Source organism: Theileria equi (assembly GCF_000342415.1).
Source record: "Theileria equi strain WA chromosome 4 map unlocalized gcontig_1105316255041, whole genome shotgun sequence".
NCBI lineage: Eukaryota > Apicomplexa > Aconoidasida > Piroplasmida > Theileriidae > Theileria > Theileria equi.
This window is the reverse complement of record NW_004668225.1, coordinates 85,278-108,050: the sequence shown is the minus strand read 5'-3', so window position 1 is coordinate 108,050 and position 22,773 is coordinate 85,278. Positions and strand designations below refer to the sequence as shown.

At 40.7% G+C, this 22,773-nt stretch overlaps 9 protein-coding genes across 9 annotated transcripts; 7 read left to right on the top strand and 2 right to left on the bottom strand.

The window, feature by feature from the left end:
- Positions 1–1,639: 1,639 nt before the first annotated feature.
- BEWA_045610 (hypothetical protein) lies at positions 1,640–4,699 on the top strand (the record flags this gene model as incomplete). The annotated part of the gene is made up of 1 exon (XM_004831492.1): positions 1,640–4,699. One exon carries the CDS (start codon positions 1,640–1,642, stop codon positions 4,697–4,699), a length of 3,060 nt encoding a protein of 1,019 aa, XP_004831549.1.
- A 1,119-nt stretch (positions 4,700–5,818) lies between these two features.
- BEWA_045600 (hypothetical protein) lies at positions 5,819–6,751 on the top strand (the record flags this gene model as incomplete). Its single annotated transcript, XM_004831491.1, has 1 exon — positions 5,819–6,751. The coding sequence occupies one exon, from the start codon at positions 5,819–5,821 to the stop codon at positions 6,749–6,751; it is 933 nt and encodes a 310-aa protein (XP_004831548.1).
- A 959-nt stretch (positions 6,752–7,710) lies between these two features.
- On the bottom strand, positions 7,711–9,465 carry BEWA_045590 (hypothetical protein; the record flags this gene model as incomplete). The annotated part of the gene is made up of 1 exon (XM_004831490.1): positions 7,711–9,465. The coding sequence occupies one exon, from the start codon at positions 9,463–9,465 to the stop codon at positions 7,711–7,713; it is 1,755 nt and encodes a 584-aa protein (XP_004831547.1).
- An 812-nt stretch (positions 9,466–10,277) lies between these two features.
- Positions 10,278–11,084, top strand: BEWA_045580 (signal peptide containing protein; the record flags this gene model as incomplete). The annotated part of the gene is made up of 1 exon (XM_004831489.1): positions 10,278–11,084. The coding sequence occupies one exon, from the start codon at positions 10,278–10,280 to the stop codon at positions 11,082–11,084; it is 807 nt and encodes a 268-aa protein (XP_004831546.1).
- A 421-nt stretch (positions 11,085–11,505) lies between these two features.
- On the bottom strand, positions 11,506–12,951 carry BEWA_045570 (hypothetical protein; the record flags this gene model as incomplete). Its single annotated transcript, XM_004831488.1, has 1 exon — positions 11,506–12,951. The coding sequence occupies one exon, from the start codon at positions 12,949–12,951 to the stop codon at positions 11,506–11,508; it is 1,446 nt and encodes a 481-aa protein (XP_004831545.1).
- A 2,209-nt stretch (positions 12,952–15,160) lies between these two features.
- Positions 15,161–17,551, top strand: BEWA_045560 (hypothetical protein; the record flags this gene model as incomplete). Its single annotated transcript, XM_004831487.1, has 1 exon — positions 15,161–17,551. The coding sequence occupies one exon, from the start codon at positions 15,161–15,163 to the stop codon at positions 17,549–17,551; it is 2,391 nt and encodes a 796-aa protein (XP_004831544.1).
- Positions 17,552–17,971: 420 nt separating this feature from the next.
- On the top strand, positions 17,972–18,778 carry BEWA_045550 (conserved hypothetical protein; the record flags this gene model as incomplete). Its single annotated transcript, XM_004831486.1, has 3 exons — positions 17,972–18,137; positions 18,326–18,582; positions 18,617–18,778. The coding sequence occupies 3 exons, from the start codon at positions 17,972–17,974 to the stop codon at positions 18,776–18,778; spliced, it is 585 nt and encodes a 194-aa protein (XP_004831543.1).
- Positions 18,779–19,695: 917 nt separating this feature from the next.
- Positions 19,696–21,073, top strand: BEWA_045540 (hypothetical protein; the record flags this gene model as incomplete). The annotated part of the gene is made up of 2 exons (XM_004831485.1): positions 19,696–20,919; positions 20,957–21,073. The coding sequence occupies 2 exons, from the start codon at positions 19,696–19,698 to the stop codon at positions 21,071–21,073; spliced, it is 1,341 nt and encodes a 446-aa protein (XP_004831542.1).
- An 86-nt stretch (positions 21,074–21,159) lies between these two features.
- On the top strand, positions 21,160–22,659 carry BEWA_045530 (hypothetical protein; the record flags this gene model as incomplete). Its single annotated transcript, XM_004831484.1, has 1 exon — positions 21,160–22,659. One exon carries the CDS (start codon positions 21,160–21,162, stop codon positions 22,657–22,659), a length of 1,500 nt encoding a protein of 499 aa, XP_004831541.1.
- Positions 22,660–22,773: the final 114 nt, after the last annotated feature.

Below are 22,773 nucleotides of genomic sequence, written 5' to 3'. Positions count from 1 at the left end.
GGAATTGTTCAGTCGGAATGATGAGTGAAACTACCCCACCACCTATAATAGTTGGACAGTTAGAGGGTCTCTCTGGTGAACACATTCTTGAGGTCACACTTTGCGAGTAGTGTCTTTCTCTCTCCTTGGTCTTTTGGCTCATACAGAGCATCTTCCCCTTGCCGAAACCACGTTATGCAGACCCTTAATGCATGACACTCAAAAGGTTTTAAACAGGGGAAAAGAATGGGATAGTACATGCGATAGTCTCGTAGATTTATCAACTGTACCATCTGATGTCTTGTATGAGAAGGGAAGAGTCCATGAGAATGTTTACCCGAGTAATAATGCAATTGTTTGCCAGAAAGAAGATGTGCAGTCTCAAACATGATGAACTTTTACGTTTATATGAGCTACTATTTTTCTGTATTTAAACTACATTGATTGATGTCTATTCATGTCATTTAGTTTCGGAATAAAGGGCCTTGTTGTACAGGCAAAGCTCTTCCTTCATTCCCCTCTTCTTGAATGCACTACAAGATGCATAATGTCCTCTACAAGGTCTGTAAATTACCCACACTTTGAATATTTAGGCTTTATAAATAATCTTGTCTAGTTGAGAGTCATTAGACAATGCGACGCAGATATGGTCTCCGTACATCTCACGGGGGAATGTTAGAGGACTCAACATTATGGGATAGATGATGAGTGGTTATCTGGAGATCTATCTTCATCAATAGTGTAATGACAATGGGTTTTATAATCACTCTGTGAGCGGGTGAGGTGCCATACTGTCATCAGTCTAAGATGGGAGACCAGGGTGTGCTCCCAATCTGGTGGTTAAAGAGCGTAGACCGCTAACCTGAGTTGCCGAGAAAACTTACAAGAGGATAAATCAATGAATGTTAAAATGTGTGGACTAGTGGGTAAGGAATAGAGACTCTATACTAGGGACCCAGCAGAACTTGAGAGGCAGGTACTCGAACCTCGACCATAGAGTAGACAAACTTTATCTCGGAAGAGGATTCTCGTGAGATTATCAGAGGAGCTCCCGACAAAATTATGGAGTTTATGGAGCATATACCTGCTTTATTATGAGAACAAGATATCTCTAGCTCCTCTCGTATAAACCAGAGAAACAACGTGCATGCAAACCCCATAAGTTGTCTGAATGCTTTAGAAAAGGAATAATGGTGAACGGCATACTCTGAATGGTCCCAGGAAGCCTAGACAAAGAGATGGAGGTGCTCTTTGGACTCATGGGTAGATAGACCATGCTGTCTCTAGGGCACACCATCCATGTAGTAGACGACCCATGACAGTCTAGTTAGCGTAGATTAGGATGATAGACTGTATCTCTACATCTCTCTTGCTTTAACTATTGGCTGTGTTCTAGTCCAAACATACTTGTGACTGGACTGTGTTATGGACTCTGTGGAAGTTGGTGATTGGATAGACGAACTAATTTCTACTGACGTGAGTGTTGACTGTACTACTGAAGACTGTATTGATACTTGTTCATCTTGTTCCGTGGATAGTCTCTCTGACGGTGAGCTGATTGTGAGGGAGGATGAATGAATGTGAATACTGAACCAAGACACGACTATAGCGTAATTTAAGACATGTAAGGTATGAAGTTAGGAAGAAAGTAGCATTATGAATGTCTACCGTCGACATAAAGAAAAGGTGCCCTGAAGGAAGAAGTCCGGGTACATGTCAGGATGATCGATTTATACAGGCAGAAAAAGGAAATCTTCCAGATAACGCCAAAGGCTACGAATACGTCACTCACGATTTATCCAATATTACATGGACAGGAGAACTAACATATGATGGCCACCCTCTTGTAATAGAAGGTGATAGAGGAACTACTACGTTTTCCAAAAAGTATCCTAATCTCAAGGAAGTGACTACATACTACTATAGAGAAGGTGAGAAATATGAAGAAAAGATACAGATACCCCTTGTCCTCAGAATTCATAGTGTAGGAAGACCATATTACTTGTACCTTAACAAGGGTGGAGACCATACAAAATGGAAAAGTGTACCTTTGAAAGATTTAAAGGAAATTCCTGCACATGGTAATACCACCGAATACCTTAATGAGAAGTTAAAGCGTCAGACGTGTACTCTTCACAGACTCCATAAAATTGATATACGTAATGATGGAACTAACAAGACTAACCCGTACACATGTCCTGTTTGTAAAAAGGCCAAGTTATTTTTAAAGGTGGATACGCCAGGACAGCCTATCGACTATTACAAAAAGTGTTGTCATGCTCCACAAGATACTAAAGGTAAAATCAAATACCCACTTACTTATGGAAATGATCTTATTAAATACCGAGAACGTGATGACAAATCAAAATCACTATCTGTTAAAAAGGGTGATGATATTTCCGTTTACTACTGGGAAGGAGATGATAAGCATGAAAATCCTCTCTTGATACAAGTTAAACGCGCTGGCGGAGGTGATTCGGAGTGGTATGAGAATGATCTGCAATATAAGGATAAAAATTACAAGTGGAAGAAGTTGGGAGAACAAGAAACTAGCGGTTTCTCTGGAATGTCCGGAAATTTTAAGAAAAAACTGGATGACCTCAATTGTAAACTCAATAGATCTGTGAGGATCAACTTAGGATTGGACTCGGGCTGTCATGATTCCAATGATCATAGACACAAGGACAGAATAAAGGCTTTTCATAATGGTGCATTTAACAAATCTCCTTTGATTTCTGCATATGAATATACAAGTAAAGAATCGGGTGAGAAACTATTTTCTGTAGCGGAACTATTTATTGTAGGCTATAGACAAAAGGTACAATCCACTAACCTATTCTTAAAGGATGTTACAAAGGTTATTTCATATGCTTCGTTTTGTGATCCTACAAATCCATTCCTTATACGTGTGGAATTCAATAATAGTAATGAGAATAAGTGGTACGAAAGAAAAACTAATAATACCTGGGAGAGGAAAGATAATGACTTGTCTAGCCAAATCGGGGAAATTTTCGCCAATGTTAAGGCAAAACTAAGTATAAAAGAATGTCCTACTTCTGCCCCTCCTCCAAAAGAGGGTGTCAAGATAAATATAACAGAACAACCAAAGGGTGGTACACTTAATGGTACCTACAATACTATCTTTGGTGCTCATACCGATTATGTCGTCATTAATAAGGGTTTTGCCGATTTAAATAAGGGTTTCTTTAGGGTCACTCACCAAACTGCTACAGAGAAATCCTTTCTACTAAGTAGAGAGCTAGATAATGGAGAGGAAATAAAAACTGGTACAGGAATGGGAAGGCCATTAGACGTCCAGTATGTAGAGGTATACTTTTGGCAGGGGGTCCCTAACTTGCCAATTCTACTTGGGATTAGTCAGGGTGGACATCTTAAGTACTATAGCAAAGGTTTTTCGTGGATAAATGCTGGTAACTCTAATAATACACTTGAATATCTTCTCGATGAGAAGAATTGTCAAAGGAACAACGCTATTCCAATTAACCTCCGAAACCCTGAAGACCCTTCTCAGCTTTATACTGATTGTCAAGTACCGACATCTATAAAGGAGACAAAAAAAATATCTATTTATTCACATTACTTAGTTTCTAAAAGTGACTACACTGTTAAGGAATACAAAGTTGGTGGAGGTGGTGCAAGAATATCCAGAGTTACATTTGATAAAGATACGAATATAGATCCTCTTCCTACTCCTGTTACTAAGATTAAGCTATATTACTGGCAACATGGAAGGACTCTTCCACTTCTTGTTGAGTTCATTAGTGATTCTAGCCAGCGTGCATTCTTTGAGAACAGTGATGAGAAGAGTCTTACTTGGGCACCTGTTGGAGGGGATGAAGCCAAGAAGTTTTACAAAAATGGTCCTCCACGAAATGATTATACTGATGAAATTACTAAGAAGCTCGATGAAGTTAGCTGCAGGGTCCACCATACAGTTAATATAGACGTATTTAAGAAGAGGGATAGAAAGTCGTATTGTCATGATAGATGTATACCGAATAGGATAAAGGTTAACGCTAAGTATAACACCCCTGGATACACTGCTTACCAACATACTTCTAATATTTACGGGGAGACTTTTACAGTAACCGTTATAACTAGTCATGGTCAAGAACAAAATACCAGTCTACCGTATCCTCTCAGAGATGTAAAACAAGTTACAATATATTTTCCAGAATGTAATGTAGATTATCCAGTTGCTATGCATATTGAATCCGGTGGAGAAAATTTAAAAGAGGGAAAGTGGCTTAAGAATGAAACTGGAAAGGGGAACTGGGTTCAGTTTAATCCAAGTGGCGAAAACAATATCGCTACAATTCTAGGAAAACTCAAAGTAAATATACCAAACTGTGAAGAGACTGCCATTCTGGAACACCAATTAAAATCAGAAAAAGCCGCTGAAATTGGTGAACAAGCTGCTCTTGAATCTGCTGATCCTACTCCTGCTATTATATCTACTGACGAAGAAGAGGATGGATATGACGATATTACTACTTCCATGGAGTATGCTCAATTTGCTGCTCAAGGAACTCCTGGTCCTGACTCTTCTCCAGCCCCTTCTAATAAAGGCTCTAATCCTCCTATTAAGACTATCTCTATTATCACATCTTCTGTTCTTGGTGCTTCAGGATCCATAACAGGGTTTGCTTACTGGATCTACCAGCGCTTTGCTGGAGACCCTTGGGTTAGACAGATTTAGAAGTCTATGGACTCTCCAGTATGGAGACTAGGGAAGCCATACTGAGTAGTTGATCTTAATTTGTTGGTTGACTACCTTGTTGTTGGTTCAGGAAATATCGGTGGATTTATTAGTATCTCTATAAGAAGAATTTCCGTTATATATACCCATGAATTTGCGATAACAGGGATTGTTGGTTAGCCAAAGACCATTACACTCATGGACAAACTATCAGCATTATGGGTTATAAACTATAAATAGGCATATACATACACGAGTACTAGGACAATGTGGCTCATTAACACGGTACTTACTCATTCTATTCACTTGAGTGTTCAAAGAATGACGAGAATAATGCACAGCATGAAGGAAGAGAGTCTTATGGAATCAGCTTCTGACTAGACACAAAGTATAGCAATTTCCCTCACAATCCTGTAGACCAGAATGGTGGATTCGTATTCAGACTTGTACAGTCTCTATACTTGGCATCTAGCAATCACTCTTCAGTCACTTTGTTCATTCCATCGTGATACATTCTCTCATTCATCCTTCTTCTAGAGACTCCCTACGCTCGTCCAGTGGTACACTTGTGGCGTCTCCAAAAGAGAGCCCCTTAGAAGACACTTGGGAAACCTCTACCAGAAGAAGAATGCGATCCCCCTGTAGTCATGAGAATGCCTTGTACTGAGAAGGAAGGAGCAAGTCTTTGGATTCTGGGAATGATAAGGCAGAGCATCTCCGATGTTAATGCAGAGGACTACACAATACGCACAATTCATACCCCTAAGACGCTCAATTTACGCTTGAAATAGCATGTGGACATGGGAAAGTGGGCTTTAGCCACTGGTATGAATCTTGTCTTCTTCATACCACTCAGCAGATTACACACTAGAGGAACTCGGCAAGCATCTTTCAGGGCATCACGAAGCTCCATTAGAGACATTCTGGGCCACCAATCAACTCTTCCTGTGGTGCAACTGCATTGGAGGCTCCTGGCCTTGCTGGGCAATCTTCCCGGAAACTTTGGCCTTCCAGGCACAATTCTACATCTAAACAGCTTCCTTCTCTCTTTACTACTGCGAATAGAGGAGTATGTCCGGTCTACACATTCACATACCCCATGCATTCCAAGGAAGAAGAATGAACATATTCAGACCAATTAACTGGCACTTAAAGATGGATTTTTCGTGGGTTTTCATCTTCCTTGCTTCTGTACACATTTGTGGTCACGTAGGTTGTGTGGAAACCAGAGGAGGCACAGAAGGAAGATACGCAGGATCAAGTTCCGTTCGACTTGACGTTGCAAAGAAGCCCAGTGTTAGATATTTTGATTCTAAAGATGTGACTGTTGGTGGACTGAACTTTAAAGAGTATGAGCCAAAGCTTAACGTCAATGTGACTGCAGTTCTTCATTCTTCCTCCACCCTGCTGAACATAGAAGCTCCACGCCGACTTAAGAATGTCCAAATTTCTGACCAAGAGGGTGTAAACCTGCTGGTGATAACGACAAACGGCTATGGATCCGACGAGAAACTCTTCTTTGAGTTCCGGGACACGGACTATGTAAGTATTTCAAAGGGAGCATTTGAGAGCAGAATAGAGAAGTTGAAGCTACCAGAAGGTGCTCAAACTACCAAGGAATCCCAGAGCATTACTGCATTTGACCTTGAAAATACAAGCATGAACAGTTTACGTATCATTAAAGATAGTTTCAGTGGCATAAGTAGTGTTTCATACAACCTCAAAACTCCAGTCAGGACTGTTCGTTCTAATGGTACTGTCATTTGGTTTGGAAGTGATGGTACATGCTCACTTGTGGAGACATTTTCAGATGGCAAGGAGACTCTGCTCAAGATACTTGTGAAGACGGTGTTACTCGCTGGTCAGACACCTGATGAAACTTACGCAATGTACTTTATAACTACGGGCGATAATAAATGGAGGAGAATGTACGAACAGGAGTTTGATGAGGGACTGGAGAATATGAAGGTAGAGGGCGTGGAAGGCTCCAATGGTTCCATAGAGTTGGAGGATACATTCTCAGTTCTTCAGCTCACTCATGTAGTTGAATGAGAGTGTCAGGATGTAGTCTATTCTAAAGCATCTATGGAGAAGTACGGACTCACTCTGTATGCTTGGAGAATCTTGCAGTGGCGGTTATTCAGCAATTTAAGGAGTAGCTCATGCTCCGGGTTACTAATTCCCAGGTATACAGCATACAAGTCTGCAGGGAATTTCGAGGGTAACCCTTTACAATGCAGTTACCATTTAAACACTCATTAGAGTCACGATTTAAACTAAAGGTTTAGCGAATGCAGTTGTAAAATAGGTGACTGTATGCCACCAGAACAGGACAATGCAGAGTCTCACAAAGTGGACAAGAATTACTCTGCTTAAACACGTTATATCCTGAATTAACACACTTGGATTTTAACCGACACTGAACGTCTCTCGGGTCTAGCCTCTAACCAATTACTGTAAACTGGGCATTTCACATGCCCTGGATGGCTGGTGGGACGCCTATACATTTTAACAATCGCTCATTCACTCATTCAGTGGACAGTGAAAATTCTGTATCGGCCTCAGAATGGTCGAGAATAAAAGAGTATAAGGGTGACATGGCCAGTGTCAGCTGTGCAGCCTCTTCGGGCTTTAATTCTTACTTTTATGAATGTCGTTATACATGGATTCTGCATTACTGGATATACTAGTATCAATTAAGCATGTAGAATCCATTAAAAGATATTCGTGGTAGACTGATGAATAATGAGTAAGAACATTTATTCTCTGGACTCTTCCATAGGGTCACTACTCCATCATAAGACACCAGTCACCATTAGGAGCAATAGCAAGAATGTACCATATTGAGTATGGATATACTTGCCTGTGGACCTTTATAATAAAACGAGTAATACTACATACCAAGAGTTATAGGCTATCTGGCATTCCAGTATATCAACAAGAGAGAAGTCTAGATGGGGAGAGTCTAATGGTCCTAGTTCTGCTATATTGGCAGATGTATGAGGGGTATTTTACAAGCGAGTGATTAGAGATGACATTATAGTAGGCCACTTCCATATAGTAACACCGACGAGACCTCCACCTCCTAGCACTCCACTAGATATTCCCGCTATAGCTTCTGGACCAAGTCCAGAAGAGGAATTAGTGTGAGTTTCAAGGGTACTAGATCTATTACTATTTTCATTCTGGTCGTCCCCTTGTCTCCGTTCTTCTGTACTTTTACCTTCTTGAGTTTCCACCCACAGAGGGTCCGGTGGATATTTGGTAAGTCTGCCTTTTAGATTTCCCTCAAGTTTTTCGAAAACTACCTTATCAGCATTCTGTTTGACATGTCTAATAAGATTTTCTGTGTCTGCAAAATCTTCTCCTGCCCCTCCCTTCTTAAATTGCGTACTTAAGAGATATCCGTTCCAAGTATTGTTACCATCTTTGCAATAGTAATAGACATACTTGGGGCAACCATCTGATTGCTCATATTTACATATAACCTCAATGAGAACTGGATCTTTGTAGGCCTCCTTAAAATAGATATTCAGCTGCCATATCTCTGTGCCAGGAGGATGAAGATTTTTCCCAGTTATATCACTACCTGATTCTGTCTTAATGCCTTTTAATATGAACGAGGGAAAGTAAGGCTGTTGAACAACATAATAGCCAGAAGATGATAGTGTTTTATATGGAATCCGTACTCCATCTGAGTCATAATATTTCGTATGAATCCCACCTGTCTGTTCAAATGTCCTCGTTATATCAATAGTAATTCCCTTGTTTATATCACCAAGCTTACTCTTTAGGTCTTCACCTTCTATCAAAGTAAGATTTAGCTTACTTCCATCAGAAATGCTCTGTATTACCTTCTTAAGTTCACCTTCCTCTATGTATGAACCAATCTTGCGGATATCCCATTCTTTGCCTTTACCGCTCTTTTCGGTATTCTTAGATAAGAGGTACCTGCTAGTAACATAACTACCACTTATAACGTCTAGACTAATGTTCAATTCCACAAGTAAAGGGGTAGTATAAGTAGCATCTTTATAGTAGACATAAAAACCTGTGATGAGATCATTCGGAAGTCCTCCCTTAACTTTCATATCGTTCCCACCACTAAGCTGGATATCCTTAACACAAAATGGACTATAAGTTGGATTGTGTTGAATCTTTTTAAATGTACCTCCTATTAAACTACCGGGTGTTACAGTGATACTTGTCCCAGAATATTCAGAATCGTATTTACCATTTCCACCACTTGTACTAGGCTTTTCAGTAAGGTCAAAAATGATGTCACTATCTCCGAGCAGTTTCTTGGAAAAGCTACCATCAGTAGCATTTAGCTGAGCAATGCTAAATCCATTGTGTGTCTCTACGTTTTGGAGTATATTCTCTATATCATCGGTATTAAGTACATCACTAGAATCCACTATAAATCTTGTAAAAGTGTTTTCCCTTACGTTTACATCGGTATCTGGATTCGCACAGTACCAATTGGTTCCAATGGAAAGAACAATATGTATAAACAATATATTGGTCTTGTCACCGTTAAAATATGTGGAAATAACTTTTACAGGAACAGGATATGGTATGATTCCCTTAAGCACACTTTCCTTGTGAAGAAGAGCCGATAAAATGAAAGGCTTGCCCTTTCCTGGCTCAGAATAATACTTGTAGGAATCATATGTACCAGGAAAATTATCATCTTCGCATGTTATCTCCTCTGGAATTTTGCTCCAACTTTTTGGATCTATGTCCAGTCGTATTCCACCAGACATCCTCCATTTTCACTCATTTTGTAGTATTTCCTGATAGTCCCTCCACTTGTTACTCTCTATCCTACTCGCTCCTTCATTCTTCAATGGTAGTACTCCATTAATGTCTCAACTGGTGTGAGCAGAATGGTCAGTATGGATGAATGAATGATCAGTATACAAGGATGAATGGTGATAACTATGTAAAGAAGAGACAACAAACAATACGCAATAGGCGTGACAAAGACTATAGGTCTAAACAATGGGTAGTCTAACCAGATGTTGTAAAGGAGTATCATTCTCAGGGACCTTACATCCTCTACAGAGACTTATGCATGTTAAGTTGAGGAGGAAGAAACTTTGGATTCCTGAAGAGTGAGGGCCTTTAGGAGATCTTCATGGAGTAATACTGAATCAGGCGCCTCTAGAGGCTACCTGTGAAGAGATAGGATGCTATTACACTCCCTTTGGTCGCACTGAGAGACTCATGGAGGCACAATAGTATATTATGATGAATATAATACCATCAGAGAAAGGCTTTATAGTAACCTTTGGCTCTGGAATCATTAGGATAGTGATGGATTCTTCACGGTAGTACTACTCATGGAGCCAATGTAATCCACAATTTACTACTTTATAAGTATCATCTAACAATATACTGGTTGATAAAAGCATGTACTGAGGATACTATGGTCACAGGTTACCGGTTATTGTTCCATACACCTATGGGTTTCTCCGTAACGATTGGCTCCAAGAAGAGCCTGTTGGAATCATCTAATAGCATTGTTTTTGGCATCCATAGTAGAGAGTGAGGGAAACTCAGGCATGAAGGAAGAATGAGGATTGCTCATACACTCTTGGCAATATTTCTAATAAGATGGGTAAGGTGTGGAGATAGTGATGGAAAAGGAGTAGTAAAGGGAGCAGATAAACAAAATCCTCCTAAGCCCACACACCCAGCAAGTTCATTGGCTTCCAAAGTAGATGGGTCACTGTTCAATGTTGAAGAGTCCCTTGAGGGCAATGTTCCAGTTCTCAAGCTCACATCCAAGAAGAATGCTAAGGCTACTAAGCTCACATTTGATGGTCAGACAGTTTGGGAAGATGATAATAAACTATGTCTCTCAGCTGTCTCGTATCTGGACGAAGGAAAGCCTACCATGACCGCCATAAAAGCTAAAGGCGTTAAGGGTGGTGCTAATTTTACTCTCTACAGATACCATGATGGTAACGAGTGGAAAGATGGTAAAGAAGAGGACCACAAGAAGAAGCTAGAGGATCTAAAGGAGAGATGTAAACCTGGAGAAACTTTAGACCTTTCTAACCCGGATACCTCCAAGTTAGATGTGCACACAGAAAATGCATATGGAGTGTCATTAAAGGAGTATACTCCAAAAAGTGCCTTCCACATATCCTCTCTGACTGATGGTGATAAGGAACTATGGAAAGCTTCTGGAGATGGCCAAAAGTGTAAACTTGTAGAGTCTTATTCTAAGGGTGCTCTAGAACTTCTTTACCTGGAGACCTCAGAGAGTACTGGAACTAAGTTTAACTACTTTGAGAAGACTGATGGTAAATGGAAGGATATCACCGAGAAGGATTTTAATAGTAAATTCAAAGAAATAGCTCAAAAGGGGAATTAACAGAGCCAAAAGTGTTATAATTTATAGAGTATTGTAAACTATTAAATATTAAACAAAAACCATACACATTAGAATATCGACTGGAGAAATCCACAATTTAGTATTGAAAATATGGCAATTCCAGCTCTATCCTATTACCAAGTAAATAATATAACGTAGTCTAGATCATAACGGATTCCGCTCTCAATAGCCTCTTCCATACTAATCCACTCTATGTACCTCTGCGGTTTCCAAGACTGACAGATTCCAAGTATATCTCCAAAAGTTCAGCCTGATTACTTTGCATTAAGATGTAAGATATGATGTAGCAAGTAAAGTAATGAATTATTGCGGGAATTGGACGAGTTGCATGCACAAGTGTGACTGGAGATTTATCCATTGAAAGGTCTATAATGATCATCATAGTGGATCAGTAAGAGTTTTATAAGGTAGTCATAGCTTTTACCATGACTTTTCTCCTCCAGACTAGAATGACAATGGATGCCACCGCGCCCATAACTCCAATGGCAATTCCTGCTATAACACCTGAAGAGAGCCCTGCAGCTTTACCTTGAGCTTCAGAAGCACCTCCAAGTTGAGCAGTTTGACCACCAGCAGTGTCTGGTTCTTGAGATGAGTTCGCAAGCTTTTCCTTTAACTCCTTAAGTTTATTGGTGAGAGAGGTACTCTTCAGTTTCTCAGTCTTTCCATCAAGAAGGGTCCACCTATATCCAGTGTTGTCCCTACCATAATATGCGTAGTTATTACTACCACTACCTCTTTTCTCAAGTTCGACCATTAAAAGGCAATCCATAGAATCAAGATTATCTCCCTCATAGTATGCTGTTACATTTTTAAGAATGAGACTTTTATCTATGCCAAGGAGGGTGGAACCGTTATGTTGTACATTCTTAACTATAAAGGCAGATTTACCTTGAACAGAGTGAGAGAGGCTTGAGAAACTGCCAGTCAGATCCTGTCTTTTAAGATTAATCTGTTCAGAACTATCAGAGTAGGTAGGAGAACTTCCACTGGTTCGTCCAAGGTCTATAGTAACAGTTGGTAATATGGCCTTTAAAATCTTTAGTATCTTTTCCTTATCAAATGTAGATGTTGGTTTACTACCTCCTACTGACTTCCATGTATTAGAATCTACAGAGGTCCTCTCAAACCACTTATTGGATGGTAGTGGAAGATAGATCAAGAGTGGAATTCTATTGTACCCACTTGGATAGTAATATACATACACTCGAGTGGTACTCTGTAGAAAGTTAATTCCAGTCTGCTCCGTCATTCCATCCATGAATCTCAAGAAACTACCACTAGAAAGATGATGAGAGTAGGAATAGTCACCACTTGTCTCGGTCTTATCATAGTTGGATACTGATACCCATTGAAAATTACAACTAGGACAATAATAACTGCTATTCCGTGAAATGTCTACAATATGAGCTCTGTTCTTAAGACAGTTCTGGTTGTTAAGTTTTTGCCTGAGAGTACCAGCTGCCCCTTGATCCTCGCTCCAAGTATTGTCACTACCAGCATTAACAAGTGTGTAGTATGAGGAGGATTTATTAGACGATGTAAGCTCGAGTAAAAGAGGATTACTATGAGTATCGTCACTCTCCCAGTAAAATACTACTACACTCTCACACTCAGTTATGGGATTCTTAAATTTGGTCTGGGATTTGCTATCTTGAATACTAGTAATCTTAGTTTCTTTGTCCTTTGGTTTATGGATCACACTCTTGTATCCAGAGAGTCCAGCAGGATTTCTATTCTCTTCTATGGAAACATTTCCACCATCATACGTATAAGTCTTTCCATTACCATTAACTCCACTAGCTCCAGGATATTTTCCAAGGTCAATGGTAACACCGTTAGTCATGCTAAAATTGCGTTAAATTTGTGGCTTTATCATATACTCACAGATGAATGAACCATCCGCTTTGAAACTTTGCTCGCGTCCGAGTCCATCAGACAAAATGCGTAAACGACGATATGGGGATTTGTAAGCTGTGATATCCTCAATTTATGACATCCTATGCACCCTTTCGAGGTACTGTATTTGTAAATATTCATTCCAAGACTCTTTATGGACAAGGGTATATATTACACTCCATAGTTGTCCATTCATACAGGCCATGGCAAATCTGCATGCAAAATGATACTATTCAGTATCTCCTCAATAAGTCCATAAGTATTCCCCTGTATTATTTACAGAAACTATCAAAGGATCCGTCATGTATCGTCATCAAATAGGCCAGATTAAGCGTCAATACACTCTTCAATGGTATTTCTAAAGAGAAGTTTCTTGGCTACCAAATGGCAGGTGTTCGGTAACAAACACTCCATATTGTCCTCCAGATAAATTCTTCATCTGAGGATGAGTACAGAGTATAATGGCCATCACTTTTATTATTCTTTCAATCACAAGAATGTGGAGAATGTGCATACTTTTATACTGCTTAGAATAGTCATCTTACTACCTCATTCATCCTTATTCTAGAGACTCCCTTTGGTCGTCTAGTACTCTCTTACTAGGCCATCATACTGATCATCCTTCTCTTCTTTAAGCTCCCTGAATGTCACCAGTCCTTCTAGCTCCACTAGTAAAATGAGAGTCTACTGGAGTAAGAGCAACTGTCAATTCAGATTCATATACTGCGTATACTCGCCAGATCTTCTCCACTCACTTCGCTCATAGAGTCTCCATCACTCCTATCCTCCCTTCAGTCGGATAGTCATTATAAACTCCCTAGTCTCTGACGTCGGTGGGTCACCTGTTTCAGTACTCCTTACAGTCGTACTTGCACAGTGGTAATCCTACTCTTCCTTAGGCTCACTCTGTTCGCCATAGAGCTCCTGTTAGTCGCTTAGTCCCTCATTCTTCGGAACTCATCCCCCTTTCAGTCGTATAGTCCTTCGCTTTGCTCAAGACATTGCACTCGTACTGACGTACTCTTGCACAACTCACTACGTTCGCATATTCGCATTCATTTCCTTTAAAACTCCATTTAATCTGCAAGTGGCCCCGAGTGTGTGCCACGCAGGGCTGCGAGGAAAATTCCTCTGGACTTTTCTTCTCACCACCTCCACTTATTCTTCCGGGTACCTTTCCCTCTTTCATCCTGCCCATTGTTCTAGGTACCTTTCCTCCTTTTCTTCCCTAGACACCATTGTTCTAGGTACCCCTGTACTCCGGAGGCTCCCTGTGGTCGCCGGGGCCCACACACGACGGCGTGGTCCCATTCACTATGAATCTTCTCTACACATTTTGCACATTTGGCGTTTGCAGTGCGGTATTTGTGGTAAGTTGCCATCGTCTGGTCCATACAGCGCCCCTTTAGCCAATTTTGGAGACGAATAGTCCTCCGTACACGCTAATTAACGTAAATCTCGAAAATGACTCGAAAATAGGCAAGTTTAATGGAAGATTTGGATGCAAACTCCACAGATCCCCTCTATAAACCAAAGACTGCAAGGCAAATTGAAATAGAATCGCAATTGGTGAGTTGAATGAATGATGCGAACTACTAGCGGAGCTAGGAGGAGCATGAACGTAATGTCCCGAATAATGAGGGACTGAGCGACTGAAAGGAGCTCTATGGCGATCTCTGGGAGCTCTTCCGTCTAGTAGGATTAAGGTCATTACTGGAGTACAACGGAGGGAAGAATGACCTACCGACGTCGGAGACTAGGGAGTAGATCACTATGGAATGAGTGTAGCGAGCGGAAGAGTGATGTGAATTCATCCTCAGATGAACGAGATGCCACTCTGAGATTCTCCATTAGTATCTTTACTAGACTCTGTGAGCGGAGTAATTAGAGATAAAATGGCGAGTATAAAGAGTATAGGAGCCTGTGAGATGACAGGAATGGAGTCCATAAGAGCATCTATACTCAGTAGACCATTCATACTGTACTGCTGAAGACTCTATTGATACCTACTCATCTTGTTCTGTGGATAGTCTCTCTGACGGTGAGCTAGTTGTGAGAGAGGATGAATGTATGGCTTTCTAGGGAGTAATTAGATGAAAGAGTTACTATGGCATAATTTGGAACACAAGGTGGGAGACTATAACATAACATTATGAATGTCTTCCATCGATATAAAGAATAAATGCCCAAAAGGAGAAAATGGTGGCCACAGAACTGAAGAATGTGCCAGGTATAGCAGACTTATTGCATCACTGAGAAATTTAGACGGCAACAAACCTCCACATTACAGAGTATGCAAACATACAGGGGATAGGATAGTATCTGTCACTAATCTAAAATATGGTGAAAAAGAGCTTACCGATGAAAAATATGATCCACTTTCCACTAAACACCAACCAATCACTGAGGTATCTACTTACTATAGTGCGACCTATGACGGAAGCCAAAACAGCATAGAGAAACCCCTTCTGCTTAAAATCAAAGATGATAAGGAATACCACTGGTATGAGAATAAGGGAGATCCTTTAAATACAAAATGGGAAAATATCCCGGATGGAGAAAAACTATTTTACGATGGGTATAATCTAAAAGGTGACGCTCTTAAGAAACGACTCAATGATCTTACCTGTAGAATCCATAATTTCCATTCTGTCAACATTTATGAGAAAGGTGATGATGGAAAATACTCTTGTCCTGCCTGTGGAAAATACGAGGTTACAGTTAGTTCTGAGACGAAAACAGATATTTCTGGATATACCAAGCACAAACATACATATGATGCCGATACAAACTTGGTTAGGTATGACGCCACTGTTCTTGAATGGAAAGATGGAGATAATTACAAGCCCATTCCACTTAATGATAGATACGATAATAGTCTGGGAGTATATTACTGGGACAAAGATGAAGAGTGTAAGAGACCTCTACTCATGGAAATTGGTCTCTTTGGTGAAATACCAGTTTCCCTAGGTAATAACGGAGAAAAAGGTAACAGCAAGTGGACTATGATAATGCCTGAAGGTGATGAATTACAACTAAAAGGTAATGAACTCCAAAAGATACTCCATCAACAAAAGTGCAAACTTTTCAGACCAGCGGTCATAAATGTCTCAGTAAAGGGAGAATCTTACCTCAATGACTATTGTAATGGTAAAAATTGTAAGAATGGAGATTGTACTCATACTATACAAGTTAAAGATTATGGTGGTTCTCTATATGAGGAATTTAGCTTGGAGAAATATACCGCTTTGAAGCACACTTATGGAGGACCAGAAGAGACGTTCACTATAACGGGTTTTACTAATGGACCTTCTCCAATTGATATCCCGACAGGATCCTTTCCAATATGGGATGTTAGAGAAGTGGTGGTATTTTTTCCAGAATGTAAGAACAGTCCCGATGACAAAGCTACCACTACACCTCTCTTGATTTATGTTAACAGTAATAATAAGAATGCTAAGAAGTGGTATAAGAACTCTGGTCCAAAGGGTGGAAATAACTGGGTGGAAGTTGAGGGTGAACTAGAGGATAAGCCTCCAAATGAGGTTCGTGATCTTGAAGGTGTTATAGATGAAATTAAGGAGCTAAAACTTTATTGCCAAAATGAAGGGATACTTCAACCTCCTCATATTCTTGCTGCTAAATCCGCTTTTAAGAGCGAAGTTGTTAAAGATACAGAAGCTGAACCTAGAATACCCGGTGAAAAGCTATTGACCACGCTAACCAAGGCGTTGGTAGAGCTTAGACTAGATGCAGAACAAATTGTTGAAGACTTGGTGGAAGAGACTATTGGATTTGCTAAGGTGCTGAAGGATGCTCTTCCACTGGCTAGGAAGCTTTTTGACCTACCTCCTGAAAAAACGCCCTCTGTTCCAACTGCTCCTGCCTCTGAACCCTATCTAGATTCTGCTGATACTAGTGCTGGCCTTGAAAGTAATACTGGAGTACCACAAGTACAAGCAGTAGTATTACCAGTGGTAAGAGCTTCAGTACGAGATTCTTCAGAATCAGAGGAAGTAGAAGCAGAAGTAATAGAATTAGAGTCAGAGGGACAACTATTAGCAGGAGAGGAAGTTCCACCATTAGAAGTGACCGAGTTTGAGATCATAGCAGCAGCTTTTCCAGGCACAGTAGATGGAAAAATAATAGAGGAAGTAGAAGTAATAGAACCGGTAGGAATAACAGGGGAAGTAGTACAAGAAATAGGAAATACTATTACTCCTGTTATTGTAGATGTACCTATCACTATCACTGATTCTACTTCTCCTCAACTTGATGGATCTCCTCCTATTGCTGATCTACTACCCATCACCACCCCTTCTTGGAGTCCTACTACTGTTATTATTGATCTTCCTGGTCCTGAAACTGCTAAACTTGAAGTCTCAGGCCCTTCTGTAACTGGAAACTCTAATTCTAACACTCCTAACATTATTAAAACTACCATCTCTGTAAGTACCGGGATTCTTGGTACTTCTGCTTTGGCTTGTTTTGCAGGATGGAAACTTTATAACCGCTATAAGGGAGACCCTTGGGTTAGACAGATTTGAGACCCTATGGAGATACTCCAGATACTAGCTTGGATACTGAATAGTTGGTATAATGGACTGCCGCCATGGATTGATGGAGTATACTAAGAAGTTTACCAGGGATCATCTTCCCTTCCTTAGACTCTTTACACCTACCCATCCTTACCTACAAACATTCCCATTTCGCGCGCACATGTATTTATGCAACAATCACTTTCCACATACATTCCAATATTTAGAGCAAAGGACGCATCGAATTAGACTCAAGGTACAATAAACTTCGCAAAAAGCAACTTGAACTCTTGGAGATATCGAATGCTCTTTCCTAGGATTTTGTTTGCCAAGGTGCGCCCTTCTAGCCTTCGCATAAGACTTCCAAAGTACGGTCTTTACGATGACTCTAGAAATGTTGACAAGGCTCTAAAGAGCATTAGGAAGGAGATGCAAGATGGCGACACATTACCCAGAAAGCATCCTAGACGAAATTTGGCAGCCACTGAACAAAATGATCAGAGCAGTGCCAGTCAGGATGTAAGCTCTAGCACCCTTCCAATGGAATCGCAATCCACTATAATACCCTCTGACGGGGCACCACCTTCTATTAATGGTTAGTTTGTTATCCATAATGACCTTAATCCTACCGGTAAGAAGAGTTCTTGCTAGTCGTTCATACTCTACTATGTAGTCCACATTATGCTCATCCACCTTACGGTGAACTCGCTCATTCTTGGGGACTCACCATTTAATGGATGATGTATACAAAGACCCCGTACAATGCAAACATTTACAATTTAGGAAAAAGAGCAATAGACGTGAGAAATCGCCATCACAAGGACATTTGGGTCGCCATGAAGAGGAGGGACTCCCTTTCATTTGAGAGACAGTGTAAACTTCTGAGAACATCGGGTGTAGAGTTGGACGGTGTAAGCTACACTTTGATGATAAACGGGACTCTGATATTCAGCAAGAAAAACGACATTCAGCAGCCACTGCTCATGATTGAGGAGATGAAGGAGGCTGGAATACATCCCTCTTTAATTCGCTTCCTGGCGGTACGTTTTTATCGTTACTAAGCATTTTGTTCAGCGTCTAATTGTCATGTACTTTGAAATGTGGTCCCTCAATTCCCGTCCCATAATTTCAAATTGGCTCGCCATCACGAGATCGTCCTGGCTCAGCGCAGTTTTTGTAACCAGAAGGACGAACAAGTGTGATGAGAATGCACTTGTCAAGAGTGATGAATGGTAGTTTACCCCGGACTAGTAATGACTAAAAGGAGCCTATGCAACTAAACATCTTTACGGTTATGAAAACGGTATAATATGGACGGTAATAGGAGAGTTGCGCATTCTCTGTTTAGCGCCTCGTGCAATAATGGCAGCGGTTATGCATGAAAAACATCCAACAACCGCCCTAATTCGCTCTCATTATCATCTCTATCTGAAAGTATTCTAGACTTTTACATGCACACACCTCACCACATTGAGGATATCGATAATCTCCCCAGACAATTTTAAACGTGGTACATTGGCCAGAGAGGTAATAAATTTATTTAAGCCATTAGAGTTTGTCTATCTATCTCCTGGAAAAGACAAGGAATGAAATAAAACGCACAGGACGGAGAAAGATTGTGGAATGAAATGGATGCTTCATACCACTGTCTATTTTTGTCCATTTCACTCATAATCGCAATTTTGAGGCATACATGCGCCTCTCCAGTGTACAAGAGTATGGTCGACTTGGACCTCTCGGGACCACTCCCAAGGAGAATTAGAGATATCCAATCTGCGGAAATACCCGGAGGAGTTAATTATACCATTAAAGCTGGATCAAGACACACTCACATCATCGGCAGAGTTATTGAATCAGGTAAGAATATGTACAGTATGTGAACAAAGTGAGCATGAACGACCATCTCCGCAGCAAGGTGGAGGACTGGCGACTAGACAGAGTATAGGAGGCTGTGTATTCCTTGGTAGACGATTGCCTTGATACTCATCTTGTTCTGTGGATAGTCTCTCTGACGGTGAGCTAATGTTGAGGGAGGATGAATGTATGGTTGTCTAGGGAAGAGTGACTAAGGTACCGGTCTGCTCCCTTTGGTCGCATTGAGACTACTCATGGATCTCAGAGTCTTGAAAAAGCATACTCTCTAATCATGGAGGATGACTCAGGGATTCAAATTAAACATATATGGAAAGTGTGGTGGACAGAAGGAAGACCCAAGATGCATCTGTTCGGATAACAATAAACCATCCGACTTAGAAGTCAAAAAGGTGACTAATATTGAAGATGTCACCAGTTTTACCAAATATATTCATAAACTTCGGAATCCCGGTGGAAGAACATTCACTCTTCAGAGAGATTTGGGTAATGGAGGTACTATAAGATCAACCGTAGGAACCAGAGTAAACTCCATAGAAAATGTCACAGAGGTATCAGTATACTACTGGAATGGTAACGAGGCTACTCCAATATTACTTGGGATCACTACAAAAGATCCTAAAAGCGGTAACACAGAAACCAAATACTATGGAAGATTTGGTAACAGTGCAGGTCTATCTTGGTTTTCTAGTCTAGTGCAAAACCTTAAGGAGTTACAAGCACTAGACCAACAAAACTGCTATAATAATAAAGCTGTCGTATTTAATCTGGAGGGCTCCCAATCTGGTTCTTTTCTAGACGGTGTTGGCTCTACTTGTATAAAGAAAACTAGAAAGGTATCAACTGTTTCAAATTCTGCATCTCCCCCTGGTAGCGAGTACATTGCAAAATCTTACATTATTAATGATAATGATCTTGATACAAAGATCTCAAGAGTTACCTATAAGAACCAGCCTACTGACATTCCTCTTGTTGATTTTCCGGTTGATGTAATAACGCTCTATTCATATCGAGCTAGTGATCAGGTACCACTTATGCTTGAATTCAGACCATCTGGTGGTGGGACATCTTCCTGGTTTTATAGTACAAATTCAAATGGTAAAAAATGGATGGAACATGGCAATGGAGACAGCTTCTATGATGGAGGCAGTGATCCTCAGCCCACCGTACAACTTTCCGAAAAGCTCGACGAAGTATTGTGCAAACAATACGGTAATGTTACCCTGGACTTTTCACACATCAGACACTCTGGGACCTATTGTTGCAATGAACACAGTAAGAAGGAAGGTGGTGGAAAGGTCTCTGTAAGTGAAGTACAAGTTTTCTGTGCACATCGGATTTCAAGTCAAATTACAGCCTACAAACACTCTCTTTCCGGACCATCAGTAGCTGGTATTTATTACAAAGATTATGCTACGAATAATAGGAGGAAAATAAGCGGACTCCCGTTCCCTATGGATGGTATAGATAACATTTATGTTTTATATTGCAACCGGAATGATCCGGTTCTTATATATGTTGACTCACCTCAAAATGGTTTAGCAAGAGGTTGGTATAAGAAAGATGGTGATGGCACTCTTTGGAGATGGGTTGGTGGTATTCACAATATCAAACCAAATAGTTTTAACAACCTTGAATGTAGACAATGAAAGAAAGTAAGGATAGTACTAGGACAAGTTGGTTGTGGTGGTTTACCAGACTGCCCTGAGGGGTCTAAACTTACTGACGAAGAACTAATAGAAGAAATGCAAAAGGAAGAACAGGAAGCAATAAAGGAACGAAAAGAAGCCCTTAAACAGCAAGCACGTGCTACCCAATCCGGTCTGTCAGCTGCTGTCTCTGGAGCTCCTCAAGATGGTGGATCCTCTCCAGGTTCTGGAAGTAGTGTAGGATCTGGATCCTCTAGTAGTAGTTCTAGTCAATCCTCACCTATACTGACCACTCCTAAACCTGTTGTTGATGGTAGTCAAGGTAGAGCTGGAGGAATCACCATACAGCTTGACAGTAAATCTCCCTACCCTATTAACTATAGCGACAGGAAAAGGATAAATGTTTCCCTTTACCTTGATATTCCTGTAGTTGGATATTCTGCTTTTCAGCACAAACGCAAAGAAAAGGATTTTACTATAGAAAAGTTTACAGTTGGAGGAATAAGGCAAATCTTCCCAAAAGGAGTTACACCAGCACAGGATGTTAAGAGCGCAATAGCGTATTTTCTCTCCTGTCCGCAATCTTATGATCCTGTTACCAGCATTCCACTTCTTGTTTACATAACCGATGGAAAGAATCACAATTGGTATACTAGGAAAAAGAAAGGCGGTAATACATGGATGAGTGCCTCCAGTTTGTTAGGTAAGATTCCACAGGAAGCTCACAGCAGCCATCTTCTTCAGAGTGCTTTAGAGGAAATCAAACATAGCACTGGAATCGACTGTGGGATTCCACAAGCATTCAAGTCTAAACAATTTTCAAGAGAAAACAATGAGATAGGGGATGGTTGGTTGTATAACTCAGCCATAGGCGTAATTCCTCCACTTCTTAAAGATAGGCGTTATCTAAACCATGGACTACCTGTGAAACAAGATGAAAATGATATTGTAGGTCAATTAGGAACCATAAAGCATAAGCCTTCTGCCACTCAGGTTGATAATTCTACTCAACTCTCACCTCAACTAAGTCCTGGTCCTTATGGATCTAAAGGACCTGCTGGTAAAGATGGTGATAGAGGAGAATCTAGTCCGGCTGGTGCTCAAGGAGTTACTGGTGAAGGTAAAGCTGATGGAGCTGAAGAAGGAACTAATGGTGTAGGTGTTAATCCTCAAATTGAAGATAAAGGTACTGGACCTGCTGCTGATACTCTTCCTACTACTGAAGTGGATAAACCTCCTGGACCTGCTATTGGTCCTACTGCTACTAGTAATCTTCAAGGTAATCAAACTGGAAGAGAAACTCCTGGCGCTGGTTCTAATGCTGCTAGTGGTAGTGAAGCTTCTGGAGCTGGTGATAGTTCTAATTCTAGTGACTCTAGTGGTGAAACTACTTCTCAAGCTGCTGCTATTGGTGCTCCTCAATCTCCTCCTGAAGGTGCTCCTACTTCTCAACCTTTTGGTACTGGAATTCTTGAAGCTCCTCTTGGTATTGGAGTAACCGTTTCTTCTGTTTTTGGTGGAGCTGGTTCTCTTACTGGACTTGGTTGGTGGGCTTATAATCGCTATAAAGGAGATCCTTGGGTTAGACAGATTTGAGACTCTATGGATGGATACTCTCCAGTAGGGAGACTAGAGAGTCTACTGCCTAGTCTTTGACGTCGGTAGGTCACCTGTTTCAGTACTCCTTACAGTCGTACTTACACAGTGAGG